Here is a 15,361-nt window from a genome sequence, read left to right on the forward strand (position 1 = left end):
ATGTCGGCTGACCCCGGGATCCACGCGATGACCCAGGTGCCCCAGGTCGCACGCGCGTCTGGCGGTGCAAGCCGTGAGCGCGCGCCGCAGCGCGGCCGCGCAGGGAGCGAAATGGACATCCAGGGGTGCTGGGGGTGTGGTGGTCTGCACCTGCGACGAGTGTGCCCGTATAAGAACACCATGTGTTTGCATTGTCACAAGGTGGGACATCTGAAGCGTGTGTGTCGGATGGCGGGGGCCGCCGTTAAGGTCTTGGATGGCGAGGTGCGGGACGACCCCAGCGACCTGGGGAGCGGCCTGCAGCCAGGGCATAGCGATCCCGGCGGCCTGGAGCAGGAGATTCAACCAATCTCGAGTCTGTTTTCGATTGGTCCGGAGGTGACAAGACCAATCACAGTGGAGGTCAAGGTGAATGGCGAGCCGATCGTATTTCAAGTTGACACCGGGGCCGCAGTGTCGGTCATGGGCGAGCGGGCGGCTCGTGGTCTTCGCGGTGTTCACGTACACTGGCGAAGCGATTGCACCACTTGCGGTGGCAGACGTCTCGGTGGTCTACCGGGGTCGAAGCGCCCTACTCTCGGTGTTTGTGGTACGAGGGGAGGGGCCCGCCCTTTTGGGCCGGGACTGGTTGGCGCACCTCAGGCTGAATCTCCAGTTCGTACCTCCAGGTGCCCCGGTGCCTCCTTCGAGGCCCGAGGGCGAGGTTCTGGCGGCAGGAGCCACGACGATGCAACGGGAGCTGCCGTTCGTTGCTTCCTGCGGCGATGATGTTCGGTTCTGGAGCAACGGGAGCCATTCCAGCCGCGATGAGCTCTCGCGCTTCGGCTGCGCTCATGACACTGCGCACTCGCGCCGTTCAGGCGATTTCAGCGGGGAATTGGAGCGAGCCAGTCGCGTTCAAGAAGTTCGCGGATCGCGACCATCGACGGCAAGCAGGTCATCGCAACGTCGCGACGACAACCGAGAGACGGACACGTGATGTGATTCATGGCTTGCTGTTTGTTGCGTATTTGACTTTCATTGCACGAGTGATGCAATTTAGTGTTGTTAAAATAAATGCCGACGGTTCGCGTGTGAGCATAATATGTTTGGCTGGGATCAATCGATGGGATGTCCGATATGATCGATGTGATGTGAAGGCCTTGGGGGCGATCGTGGCAAATAAGGTCTCGCCGACCTCCAGCTGCGAGGGCAGCCCACTGCTCGCTACCCTGTCAAGTGTGGGGGTTATGCTGGGTGGACGCGCTGTACGTGAGGGGAAGGTTGCATTGAAACAGGCAATATTTTTGTTGTTGAGTGACACTGATATGTCTCCAGGCTGCACTGACCGTTCGTGTGGATGTGCCTGGCGCCCTGGGGCGCAACTCTCTGTTCTCGCCGAAGCCGTTTGGACGTGCGTTGGGATCTCGGCTGATTGTGACACGTGGGTTTGTTATGGGATTGATGGGGCGCCCAGCCGGCGGCGCTGTTCAGCGTCACCGCCCAAGATCAGGCGGGTTTGGCGCTGGGCGGCACAAATCTCTGTACTCGCCAAGGTCGGCTGCGCTGGCGCCATGGGGCTTCCAGACAACGGGCTTCCAGGCTCGGAATGTTTATCTGATTCGGGTCTGTCTGGGGGTGATGTGCCGCCTTGTCGGCCGGGGGCGTTTGATGGTGCCGGGGGAGGTTTGCTCGTGAGGTCGTCGCGACCTCGCCGGAGGGCGTGTAAGCATGAGCCACCTGGGGGCGCTTCTGCCGTGTCGTGATGCTGTGCTTCCCGCCTTGCTCTTGATATCTGTAACGCGGTCAGGGTTTTTGTGGGTTCGTCGTGCAACTCAGTTTTCGAGCAGCTGTCCGTTGAAGTTCAACTCGCTCACATCGACACGTTATATGGTGTGGTGTGCCTGTGCTTTTTGGTTATTATCGTTTTTGTGCCTCTCTGCTTTTATATCATGGTATTCTGTGCCGCTAATGCTTATTATTAGGATGGTCATTTTATAATCATAGTTTTAGGAGGGAGGAGTGTGGTGTAGTGGCCTGCGGGGGCAAGGCATGATGCGGGGAGCATGGTGGTGGCGTGGAGAAGTGGTTTTGGAGTGGTCACGTGCCTGCGCGGGATATTGGAGTGCGCGCCGCCTGAGGCGTGGTTGTAGTCGTGGTAGTCTGTGGAGCCTGGGTAGTCTGTAGTAATGTGCATCTGGACGGGCAATAAAGTGTTCAGCAATCCTCACGACTGTGCGAGTCCCGCTGCCCTCCGGACATTACAGTGTCAAGCTGAGCAAGATGTGAGGCAGGGACATCAGTCAAGAGAGGAGAGCAGTTCTCCATCAAGCTGCGGATGAAAAGCCTTGTAGGTGGATAAGAGTTCAGGTGTGCTAAGAAAGGACTTTGCATGACGGAAGATGCCCAGTCAGCGACTGGTCTTGGAGGCCAATTTCGAAGTGTGGTTTACCTGCAGATTAGAAGATCATGCCTGAAAGTGAAACCCAAAGGTTTGAGTCACTGAACTTTTTTCAAGAGGATTGTTAAGAAAGTATATGGGAGCGTTTGTCAGACACTGCTTTCTCAGAGAGAGAGAGAGAGTGTGTGAGATTTGTCAGGATTGAAATCCATATTACAAGTGTTTGACCAACTTGTGATTCTATCAAAGTCTGAAGAGAGGGAAGAGGCTGCTGCCTACCTATCTGAAGGATGAGAGATGTCACAACAGAGGGTGGAGTCATCAGCAAATAGATAAAGAGAATTTTCCAGATACTCAGAGAGATTGATGATGAAGATTAGGAATAGGACAAGGTAAATAACACTGCTTTGGGGCACTCCAGCTTTGACAGGGAGAGGAGATTAAAGTACTGTTGAGAGCCACACATTGGCTACAAAAGTGGACAAAGTCAGTAAACCATGTGCGGAGTTGACCTTGGATGCCATTGGCAGAGAGTTTGGAGAGTAAGGTGGGTTGCTGTATCGAAAGCTCGAGCTAAAGCTGGAGAGATGGCCCTGATCTCATGTCTGACATCAAGGGCCTCCATCCATTGTTGAGAGAGTGGAAGCAGCATGTCCAAGGTGGAGTGACCTGATCTGAATCTGAATTGATAATTTGAGGCATTCAGCATTCTCACGAGTTGTCATCTGCGATTCCATTTGAAGTGAGGAATGGGAGCAAACTTCAGAGCCAAACCTAACAAGGCATACCAGGTATTAGAGGAGGGAACAAGTTTGAAAGTTCAAGTTAATATGTGGAATGATGTCCCAGCAAAGGTAGTAGCAGCAGAGAGAGTGAATAGGTTTGAACGGAAATGAGATACCGAGAAGCGTTTGGGGATAGAGGGGTACATCGACATTGGAAGGACTGGAAAACAGCTTAGGCATGGATAGGTGATTATATTCATGTGCAGTGATTGTGGTGCTTGTGTGTGGTTTACATCAAAAAGTGAATGTGCTATTAGTTTGTTTATTCATTCCTCACCCAACAAGCCCCTACACACTACCCCTCCACCCTTACCCTCCCCCCCCCAAAAAAAAATGGAGGATAAATGAGGAGACGAGGGATAGAAGGCTTGCTGTTAACCTCCACTTTTGTTCCCCTCTTCTATCCCCTGTCACTTTGCTCTTCCACAAATGTAGATTTTGGAGGAAAAAAAAATAACAACTTAATATTCAACTGATAGTGGAGTAGAGGAACAACATATGGATGCAATCAGGGGATGAAGGAACATTAGAAGAAGGAACAAAGCTAAAGAACCTGCAAGTAAAAGATTGATTCACATGGGGTTTCAAACAGCCACCAGCAGCAATGGAGGCCGAGTTGTGTTGGAAATTTAATGTTTACCTGAAGTAGTAGATGGGAAGAGAGAAATTGAACTGACAAAATAGAGAGGTTCCACATGCAGAATAAGAAAGGAACAAAGGAGTGGAGGTGAGCAGCAAGTCTGGATTTTGGAAATTTCACAAAGAGGGGGTGGCTGGCTTTTACCTCGTCTTTGTACAAAGAAAATGGATGATTATGCTTTTGGGCCAATACTTCACTCGAACTTCAATTTCCTTCTAATATTTCAGTGCAAGAATGACCACGCCATGAGAACACTTTGAGGTCCACGAGGGCTAGTTAAAAACGATTTTTCTCTTTTCAAAATGTTGACGAGTCCAAAACATGGATTCCAATGGGGTAAGGAAACTCATCCACCACTTGAAGGCCTCAGGAGTGTTTATCCAGTGTTGCTTATACTCGCTTATGGGTGCGAAACACCAAGTAGAAACTTCCCAGTAAATTCTGGGCTGCTGTAAAATAACCAAAAAGGTACCTGTGGATCCAATGCATCATGGGCATTGCCATCCCATCAGGGTGTAAAAGCTCGTTTGTAAAGGCCCTGTCACACCTTGACGATTTAGCCAGCATATGCCGACTTATGAAAAATTTGTCTAAAACGCTGGCACACGTCGAATATATTATGGGTAAGTTTTGATAGCATTAAGAACACGCTGAAAAACACTGCCATACGTCGTAGTACGCTGGCTTTCATCGTTGTACTTTGCGGTTGTCCTCAAATTTTAGCATGCTTGAAATTTTACGACGTATGCCAGTGTATGACTCACACGTTCCGCTACGCTGGCCATAAGTTGTAGGCACGTTATGCGATCGTTAACACACGTTAGTTGTAAGTTACTCATAAGTCGAAGCACGTCGAGGTAATGATTAGCGTACCCGAAACTTTTTTATAACCTTTGAGTAACGTGTTGTAGGCACGTTACACGATCGTTGACACACGTCGAGGCACGTTACTTGTAAGTTACTCATAAGTCGAAACATGTCGAGGTAATGCTTAGCGTACCCAAAACTTATTTCTAACCTATGAGTAACGTACCTCCTACGCATATTGACGTATTTGATTGACGTCTTCCGGATGACCACAGAACTTACTGAACATGTTTCTAATTTACAGCTACCGTATAATGGCATATTGGCAGCGTTAACAAAAAAAATAAAAATAAAAATAAAAAAAACAACAATAACTTCCGATATTTCGTCACGTGCCGTTATGTCACGTCCGATTGCCTCTTCAGTTTGCTCATGTCTTATTCTTAGTTCCTCCTGTGTGAATATTTTCTGTTTGAGGATATTGTCACGTCGAAACTTAAAAGCAAATGTCCGAATATATTTTAAAATTCGTGAAAGACTAAAAGAAAAAAAGAAAAAATAATAAAACAATAACAACTTCAGATATTTCGTCACGTGCCTTCACAGAGCCAAGGAGAAAAAAAGAAAATGTGCCTTGACGGAGAAAATAAGTTTCAGGTATGCTAAACATTACCTCAACATGTTTCGACTTACGAGTGACTTACAAGTAACGTGTGTCGACATGTGTCAACGATCGCATATCGTGCCGACAACTTATTCCCAGCGTAGCGGAACGTGTGAGCCATACGGCGAGTACATCGTAAAATTTTCAGCATGCTTGAAATTTCACGACGTACGAGACGTACCACGAAATATGACAGCGTACTTCATCGTTTTTCAGCGTGCTCTTAACGTATACACAACTTACCCATACCGTATTCGACATGTGCCAGCGTTTTAGACACATTTTTCATAGGTCGGCATACGCTGGCGAAATCGTCAAGGTGTGACTGCGTGGTTGACACTTCCAATTCTCAGGCAGATATGACTTAAATCGGCGTGTGGCAGGTTTTTAACAGGCTACGCCACGAGTTCGTCGGCGATACGTGCAGCGCGCTATCCCTAAGTTAGACTATCGTTGGGCATAGGTTGTGAATGCCTACAATAGGCTAAGCATTCGTTGGTATAAGTTATCTATAAGACAACGAAACGTTCTGTGCCCATTACTAATATGTTATGGATACGACTAAAACTTAAAAAAAAACATCAAAATTTCAGCATACGCCAACGTTTTACATACATTTTTATACGTTGCCATTGCTGGCTAAATCGTCAAGGTGTGACAGCGCCTTAACTGTCTTGAGTCATTAGTGAAGAACACACACAATTCTTACAAAATATGTCACCAAGAAATTGATGAATATTAACTTACTTGGCGAACTCTTCTTTCCAAGTATGCAACACAGAGAGTGGGGAGAGTACAAGATGTGATTCTTGCATTTGCTCTTCGCTGCTCAGATATGCCAGAAAGGCAATGGTCTACAACAAAATTCGATAAGGAAGAAGTCATGGTGTTAATGAAAGACAACAATACAACCAAACATTGTCAGATCAATCAAAGTATCTTAGATCAGCCAAACCTCATCTCAAAATGACATCCAGAAATTGAAAACCATCACAGCAAAAGTGATTTGATACACATACACTTCTCCTTCTCCTTCTTCTCCCCCTCATTCTCATTCTCTTCCCTTTATAAGGGATGAGGGCCAATGGTACCAATCTTTTTCCCTGCCTCGACCATGATACTCCTCCACCTCCCTCTATCCTCAGCCAACTCTCTCGACTCTTCAATCACACCCACCTTATTGATATCCCTCATGACACAATCTTCCCATCTCAGCCATGGTCTTCCTCTTGTCCTCCCTACATTGCTCCCTCAAACTATCCTCTCTTCCCCCATCCACACCACGTGAGCAGCCCACTTCAGCAGGATTTTCCTCAATCTCCCCATCAAGCTAACTTGCACACCAATCTCCACCCTCACGTGGCATTGTAATGGATTGTTAAGGAATGTAATCAGTTTATTGTTTGCATTATCCACAGGCTGGTGTATCAGAAGGACAATTTCAAATTTTCTCTTTTCATCCGATTCACTTAATATCTACATATACACTGGATATAAAACTGAAATACACGGGTGGACGGTGAACTCTCGTCGAGGTGAAACATCGGTCGACCAATAAATGTCTTAATTACGTTCTGTTTGAATGCGACTTGGACCACAAGTAAGTCTTTTAATTCCGTATTATTGGATCATGACTACATCTATTAATTACAGACGACTGAAATGCATATTTGAGATATTTAGACCTTTATACCCCTGAGACCTTTTAGAACCATTTCGACCATTTTAGACCCTTTAAACCTTTAAATACCCCCTTTGACCCTTTTTAGACACCAAAATATCTTTACAAACTTTAGACTGCGAAGACCCATTGACACTTAGACCCTCAGACACCGAAAACCCTTTAAACCCCTTGATTTTCAAGACCCCTTTAGACAATTTTAGACCTTTTAAGACCCTTTAGACTCCGAAAGACCTTTCCACCCTTTAGACCCATTAGGATTAGACACCTTAGACTCGCGACACCCGAACTACAATTGGAAAATCCCCTTCAGACCCTTTGAAACACTTAGACTTGTGGACCCGTTAGACCACTTCAGAAGTATATATTGTTGCGGATTTCGCGCCCGCCGGCGTGCTGACGGCCACGTAACTCGAATCGCGGCACGTCGCCCACCGGACGGACAATCCAGTCGTGACCCTCTCGGACTAACGCCGGGAACCAGTCACGGGTGGACCTTTCGGTCTCACCGCGATCGAGCCAATCAGCCCCCGCGTGGGATAGGGTTGCTCGCCAAATTCGAACTACCTAAGTACCCACGCGGGGGGTAGACCGGGCGATCGCACCTCGCCGCAGGTCGACTTCGGACACGGGCCACTTAAGCGACCCGTTCCGTACTATCAGAATAACCGAGCGGTGTTATCGTCGACCTCGACGGTTCGATTAATTATCGGGCGTATTCAGCCCACTACCAACCCTTTACGTGAAGCAAGATGGGGATTCAATGGAGGAAAAGACGAAGCGAAGCGGGAGAACAGTTCAACAATAAAGCACATTTATTCGCGACGAACGGAAAGCACACAAATACAATTCCACCAAATGCACACAAAAAAAAGAAAACACAATTCCATTTACACAAAAAGCAAACATAAAAGTGAAAACACAGTGCAGAGCTAATACCGACTACCGAGCACACGGCAACACTTATACAATTCTACTTCACAGACGGCGCCGACAACACATACCCAAAACCAAGGAAAAGAAATCCCCCAAGAATGGGGCAGGCCTGAGGCCGAGACCGGGTCGGGCCTACCCGTCTGGTGATGAGACGCGGAGCGGCGATGGCCCCGCAACCCGCGGGCCTCGTGGACAGTGCCTGGCAGGGGGTGGGAACGGGGCCCCCTTGGTCGCACTATCTCAGCGCGGGGGGAAACAGGAGGGGGTTGCTGATGCTCGGGGTATAGAGGATCTTTATTATCCCTGGTGTGCGTCTCCACCTCGGCCAGGTCGCGCTGCCGGCCTCCCTCGGGCGTGCAGCTCCTGGCACCGACGCGAGCACCCCCTCGTCCGACTCTCTTCAGCTTCTCCAGCCACTGCAGGCTTCGGGCTCCAGACTTCTTTCGTTCTCGTTCTCCTCCGTTCCGACTCCTTCTCGTTCTCGACTCCTTCTCGTTCTTGTTTGCGACTCTTTCTCTGACTGACGAACACCGTCCTTTTATCCCCCCGTAACTTCGCCTTTGACCCCCTCCCTTTGACCTTTCACCTCGCTCCCCATTGGCCCGAGAAAAAGTGGGCGTGAAGGCTTTTTGATCCACAAATTTGCAAATATCGATCGCCCTGGGGGCGGGGCCAATTCGCCCCTCGCTCACCGATTGGACGGCAAAAAGTGGGCGTGTGTCGTTTTTGATCCGTTTTTGAAGCACAAAATCCGTGATTTTGTACACGCTGTTCGACGCGCGTTCTGCATGAGTCCAACACCGGTACCCACAGCGGGGCAAGAACGGTGGCGATGCTACGGTTGTGAGGTGTGCGTGAAGGTCGTGGCGGTTGTGGTGAAGCGGTGGTTGTGGTCGGTGGTTGATGTTGTGGTTGTGATCATGGCGGTTGGTCCAAAATAAAGATAGTAAAAGAAAAACGGCTATCCTGAAGAGTCGCAGCTCGCATAAATGACATGTATTCCCACTAGACAACGGGTTTGGGCCTAACTACACATGCACTTACCGAGATACCTCACCTAAGGGACCTGAATGGTGGTTTGCGAATTTGGTAACCACAACACTACCCCCTTCCCTTTTTACAGACTCGTCCCGAGTCGTCAAATTTTCGTGTGCCATCATGTGTAGTTTTCCCCTAGTACACTTTACCTACGGATCCCTGAGTGCGACATTCATGGTATTCGTGTCCCCAAAATAAATAACCTGAGGGCTGCGTAACTATCTAAACAAACTCACTCACACGGACGACTTAAATAAAATTGCCGGCGCTAAGACAAACATGCCGGGGGCGCACTCATATGTACAGTACATCTTACCTTAACTTACAAATTTTACACTAAACCATGGCCCAGGATCATTGAACTCTGCAAAAGAAAGCAGTTAGCAGGGAGCCAGGCTGCCCGCATGCAGTCTCTGGCTCAAACAATGCAGGTGACAGGGAACGTGGCTGGCTGCTCACACGCAGTCCAAGGCCTTCCCTTTTGAACTGAACTCAGTGAACCACAACGGTGCTTGGGCTGCACAACGCAGTCTCTGTGCCAGCTCAAGTGGCACACGCAATGAGCACAACGAATGGATGCATGAATACACACACGGTGCACGGGCCGCCACTGCAGGCCCGTGTTGTAGCTGCCAACAGGGCAGTTCTCGCAGCTTGCAAACTGTTGCCTTGATCCTGGCGCACATGGAAATGAACAGGGGGGGGGGCAAAGCAAAAATTGAACGGGGCTGGTTAACGTGGGCAGTGGGCATGGCATGGCAAAGGTGCAGGCAACACAGCCCGCAGAAGAAGGCCGCTGCAGGCAAACACAGCCGGCAGATGAACTGGCCGGCACAGGCCTTGAAGAAAAACAGCCAGCAGATGAACTGGCCGGCACAGGCCTTGCAGAACACAGCTGCCGATGAAGTTGGCCGGCCTCCGCCTTGAAGCAAAACACGGCCAGCCGATGAAGTTGGCCAGCCTTTGCCGTTCAATGGAGGTTGGTGGAGGGAGTGCGGTGGTGCTGGCCACTTGGAAGGCGGGCTCGGACCTACCTACCTGTCTCCCTCCCACCTATCGCCTTTGCCTGTCACTGTACATACCCACTCCCTTAATTTGTGAAAAACCAATTTAGCCCCAACTTATTTTTTTGTTGTTTTTATTTTTACTTCCCCACTATAAATCGTCCCCTAACCCCCTTTATCGTCTTTGTTCGGCTAACCTATCCTGTCACCTAGCCTACTCCCAACCCCTACGTTCCCTTCCCAGAGGGGAACAAGGGAGAGCTAACGTCCTGTGTCGAGGCCCAACGAAGCCTCAGAATAGCCTCCCCAGAGTTCGGCGATCTTAACCAAAGTGGGTCCAGCGGCCCACAACGACAGCGAGGGGATGGATGGTGCGGAGGGGTACATCTCCTAATCTACCCTAACCATTTAACTGTTAAACTACCCCGGGGCTTTCAACAAGCGCCTCTCGCTTAAACTATTGGTTCTAACAACCCAGATTCCCGTCGCCTGTGTTGGTGTCCTCACAATTTCGGGCCTCGCCCCCCAATTTTCTCTCCGTGCCCTCACACGGTCTCCTGGCTGGGACACGTGGCTCCCTTTGGCAGGCACGACCCTCTGCCGATTCTCCCGCTATGGCACCCCCGGGCACTACACTGCCTCCGAGCCTACCAGCTCCCTAACACCGGGGAGTGGCCCCCATGGCACCTCGCCTGAAACGCACACGTGGCAGGCCGGCCTCCCGGGCCCCTTTCCGAGGGTCACCCGTGCCCACAACACTGCCCACGCGGCTAATGGCGCCCCGGGCCCCCGCACCAAGCAGGCGCACCCGTGCCCACTACTCTATCCCGGCCCCCCATGGGCCCTTGGCCTACCACGGCCGACTAGCCTGGTGCCCGGGGTACCCACTCAGCGATACTCACCTTTCGCAGCCATGCTCCCAAGCCCGTCAACAGGGCTCCTGCACCCCTCCAAATGGGTTTCGAGCCTACATTCCCACCAACAGCAAAACGACCTCCATTTTTCAATTTGACTAACCCAGCTAACTCACTTTACTCTGACCCCGGGGTCCCTTGGGCGGGAGTCACTCCTCCCCCCAATCACTCATCGCACCATGCATTCCCCATTCGCTCCACTCATACAGACCCGCTGGCCTCACTCACTCAACAAGTACTCACCTCACAACTCACCAACTCTTCAACACACACACCGCTGAACTCTGCCATCCTCCTAACTACATCCCCTAACTAACTCGTGCTCCCACGTCGTCCCTTAAACTATGGCACGTTCCTTTTAACCTACGTAGCTAAGCTACGTCCCCACTACACATTTACTGTCTGTCACTGTCTCCAAATAATCCCATTAATCAATTCCCCAACCTAAATCTGGCTACAATCCCTCTAACTAATCCATTCCACGGACCCAATGAGGACTTACCCCTGCCACATGAAGTCGGTCTAGCTAAGCTAACCCTTCCCCCTAACTAGTTTCCATCCTGTGCCCAGGCAAGGGGGTCTTTCACCCCTTGCCCAGGAATCCTGTACACCCGAAAGTGAGGCTTGCTTTTTTTTTTTTTTTTTTTTCCCATGCGCAGCACCTGCGTGGCAACTCAGAGCTCGCGCACTTTGCACCTGTCCGTGACGTCATGCAGCTGCACGTGTTCCTCGTCCCTCCTTGGACGGTGCCATCCGGCAGAGATACCCCTCCTGCCGGATTCCAACCACACGTGCAGCCATGACGTCACCGTGCGCAAAAAAAAACACAAGCCCCACGTCTCGAGGGGTTTCCCACGCGAACACATGTGCTTTGCCCGTTGGAGCTGAACACACACGATCGCGTGGAGAACCCGTCCAGTCCAAATCCATTTACCTGCCTAAACTTTGTCCGTCCGCGGGATCGGCAAATCCACCGCGTGCGTTTCCGGACCGGGACTTCACTCTCGCAAGCGAGCACGTGGTGGTCTCGTGCGTTGCACAGCACGAACCTCGTGCTCACTGCTGGGTGAACCCGGCACGGTCCTCGAAACAACAACAGCCGCTACTCGGCTTTCTCTCCTCTGTCGCCGTCGTCGTCGCCATTCAACCCACGCACACCTGCGTGTTACGACGCACACAGTCCACTCCATCACATTCACACCGGGAGACGCGGCTGCGTGCTCCCGCATGCCAACCGACATCTCCCTTACATACCGCTCTCTCACACACACGGTCTCCCTGGCACACAGCGACCTTGCACACGGCCGTTCACTCACGCGTGCCTCACTACTCACACAAACCATACTACTCACACGTGGTGCTCTATTCACTCGCGCGGGGGCACTCACCCGCGGTGCCTCACCCACACACGCGAGGGCACTCAACCGCTGTGCCTCATCCACACACCGTGCCTCACTCATACACGCGGGGGCACTCACCCGCGGTACCTCACTCATACACACGGCGACACTCACACACGCGGTCTCTTCCACACAACGTCCCTCACTCATACACACGGGGGCACTCACCCGCGGTTCCTCACTCATACTGGCCGTTTCACTCACACACACGGCCTCTTCCATACACGGTACCTCATCCACACACGGCGTGCTGGGAAGCACGTACTCCGGCACCATCGCCACCACACCACTCACACACGGGGTCGCTTCCACACACGGGGACGCACTCACCCCTTGCACCACACACACAGGGACAACCACACTGGGGATTCGTGTCCCCACAAGGGTCTCCGGGGCCTCTATACCCCCCAAGCTCTCCAAGCACCTGTCCACAGCACTCGTCCCCTCAACCTCGCAAAGCACGACCGAACTCACCTGATCGTGACTCGCCTCAAGGGGGCATACTCCCTCCCCTCGTTCCTGGAGGAGGCCATCCAGGTGCTCGCACCGGGTCCCAACACGCTCCGCGAGCTCAACCCCATTGTCCTCCACTACCTCCGTGTGTGCGTGCGCGTCACTTACCCCGTCTTCATCGTGTAGTCTTCCCTCTATCGTTCCCATCTCCCGTGTCTCTGCCAACTCTTCACCCTTTACCTCCCTTGTCTCAACTATTATTTCTGTTGTCGTCACCTCGTGTCTCGTCTCACACGTTTTGGTCTCCCCATTTAATTTTTCCCTTTCGGTCATCGTCACGACCCTCGCCCAACACGTTCCACGAATTATTTTTCACCCGCCTCCACCGCGGGCCTGTCAGCCGTTGCACCCCCACCCAGCTCGTTTGCTCCCACACGTGGAGTCGCCATTTTAAGCTCCCTGCTCACTGCCTTCATGCCCGCCTGCAGGCATTGGCCCATGTTCTGCGTCTCACCCCGCAGCTCTTTCATTTTTGTTTCCATTCCGTTCATTTTTGTATCCATCTTTTCGTTTATTTGTTGTGTATTGCCTTTCATTTCGTTTTTCATTTGCTGTGTATTCGCATCCATCGTCGTTTTCACTTCATTCATATTCGCATCCATCTTTTCGTTCATGCCTTTCATTTCCGCATTCATTTGTGCCAGCATGGTGAATAGCTGGGCCATGTCGGGTGCGCTTGAGTGAGCCATTTCGGCAGGGGTTGGGGAAGGGTCTTGGTGGAGAGGGGGGGGGGAGGTGTCATACACCGCGGCCGCTGCCGCACCCATTTCGGGCTCTGGGTTCAGTTGGGCGAGTCCGTGTTCCTGCACAATCAACATTTCCTGCTCGGGGATTCCATCCTGGACCATGGATTCTACACATTCTACATCCATTTCTAATACCCCCGGCTCCCGCTCGCCTTGAGACGCCATCTTGCTTCTCGTGAAGGGTTAATTTGCTCGCTCGTAATTTGGAGGGAATCGGGGGTCGCTTCTCTCACCCCTGGACCGATTCCCGTGAATTTAGCCGGAGACAGGACAGCCCGTTTTCCTGTTCTCCGACACCAGTGCCGCGAGGAGGGCGATGAATTTGTATCGCACGACCTGACACCAGTGTTGCGGATTTCGCGCCCGCCGGCGTGCTGACGGCCACGTAACTCGAATCGCGGCACGTCGCCCACCGGACGGACAATCCAGTCGTGACCCTCTCGGACTAACGCCGGGAACCAGTCACGGGTGGACCTTTCGGTCTCACCGCGATCGAGCCAATCAGCCCCCGCGTGGGATAGGGTTGCTCGCCAAATTCGAACTACCTAAGTACCCACGCGGAGGGTAGACCGGGCGATCGCACCTCGCCGCAGGTCGACTTCGGACACGGGCCACTTAAGCGACCCGTTCCGTACTATCAGAATAACCGAGCGGTGTTATCGTCGACCTCGACGGTTCGATTAATTATCGGGCGTATTCAGCCCACTACCAACCCTTTACGTGAAGCAAGATGGGGATTCAATGGAGGAAAAGACGAAGCGAAGCGGGAGAACAGTTCAACAATAAAGCACATTTATTCGCGACGAACGGAAAGCACACAAATACAATTCCACCAAATGCACACAAAAAAAAAAAAACACAATTCCATTTACACAAAAAGCAAACATAAAAGTGAAAACACAGTGCAGAGCTAATACCGACTACCGAGCACACGGCAACACTTATACAATTCTACTTCACAGACGGCGCCGACAACACATACCCAAAACCAAGGAAAAGAAATCCCCAAGAATGGGGCAGGCCTGAGGCCGAGACCGGGTCGGGCCTACCCGTCTGGTGATGAGACGCGGAGCGGCGATGGCCCCGCAACCCGCGGGCCTCGTGGACAGTGCCTGGCAGGGGGTGGGAACAGGGCCCCCTTGGTCGCACTATCTCAGCGCGGGGGGAAACAGGAGGGGGTTGCTGATGCTCGGGGTATAGAGGATCTTTATTATCCCTGGTGTGCGTCTCCACCTCGGCCAGGTCGCGCTGCCGGCCTCCCTCGGGCGTGCAGCTCCTGGCACCGACGCGAGCACCCCCTCGTCCGACTCTCTTCAGCTTCTCCAGCCACTGCAGGCTTCGGGCTCCAGACTTCTTTCGTTCTCGTTCTCCTCCGTTCCGACTCCTTCTCGTTCTCGACTCCTTCTCGTTCTTGTTTGCGACTCTTTCTCTGACTGACGAACACCGTCCTTTTATCCCCCCGTAACTTCGCCTTTGACCCCCTCCCTTTGACCTTTCACCTCGCTCCCCATTGGCCCGAGAAAAAGTGGGCGTGAAGGCTTTTTGATCCACAAATTTGCATATATCGATCGCCCTGGGGCGGGCCAGTCGCCCCTCGCTCACCGATTGGACGGCAAAAAGTGGGCGTGTGTCGTTTTTGATCCGTTTTTGAAGCACAAAATCCGTGATTTTGTACACGCTGTTCGACGCGCGTTCTGCATGAGTCCAACACCGGTACCCACAGCGGGGCAAGAACGGTGGCGATGCTACGGTTGTGAGGTGTGCGTGAAGGTCGTGGCGGTTGTGGTGAAGCGGTGGTTGTGGTCGGTGGTTGATGTTGTGGTTGTGATCATGGCGGTTGGTCCAAAATAAAG

The 15,361-nt window shown here is 51.8% G+C and overlaps 1 protein-coding gene across 7 annotated transcripts in view; it reads right to left on the reverse strand.

Annotated features, from left to right (window-relative positions):
• Positions 1-15,361, reverse strand: part of CHD1L (chromodomain helicase DNA binding protein 1 like) — a 139,051-nt gene that overhangs the window by 111,395 nt on the left and 12,295 nt on the right. For all 7 annotated transcript variants that reach the window (XM_085871192.1, XM_085871191.1, XM_085871193.1 and 4 more), the window contains one exon: positions 6,024-6,130. In XM_085871192.1, the coding sequence (XP_085727318.1) occupies positions 6,024-6,130 (107 nt within the window). The remainder of the gene's footprint in view (positions 1-6,023; positions 6,131-15,361) is intronic.

The sequence above is a fragment of the Eptatretus burgeri genome, chromosome 2, assembly GCF_056783735.1.
Source record: "Eptatretus burgeri isolate ZD-2024b chromosome 2, Ebu_testis_v1, whole genome shotgun sequence".
NCBI classification, from domain to species: Eukaryota; Metazoa; Chordata; class Myxini; order Myxiniformes; family Myxinidae; genus Eptatretus; species Eptatretus burgeri.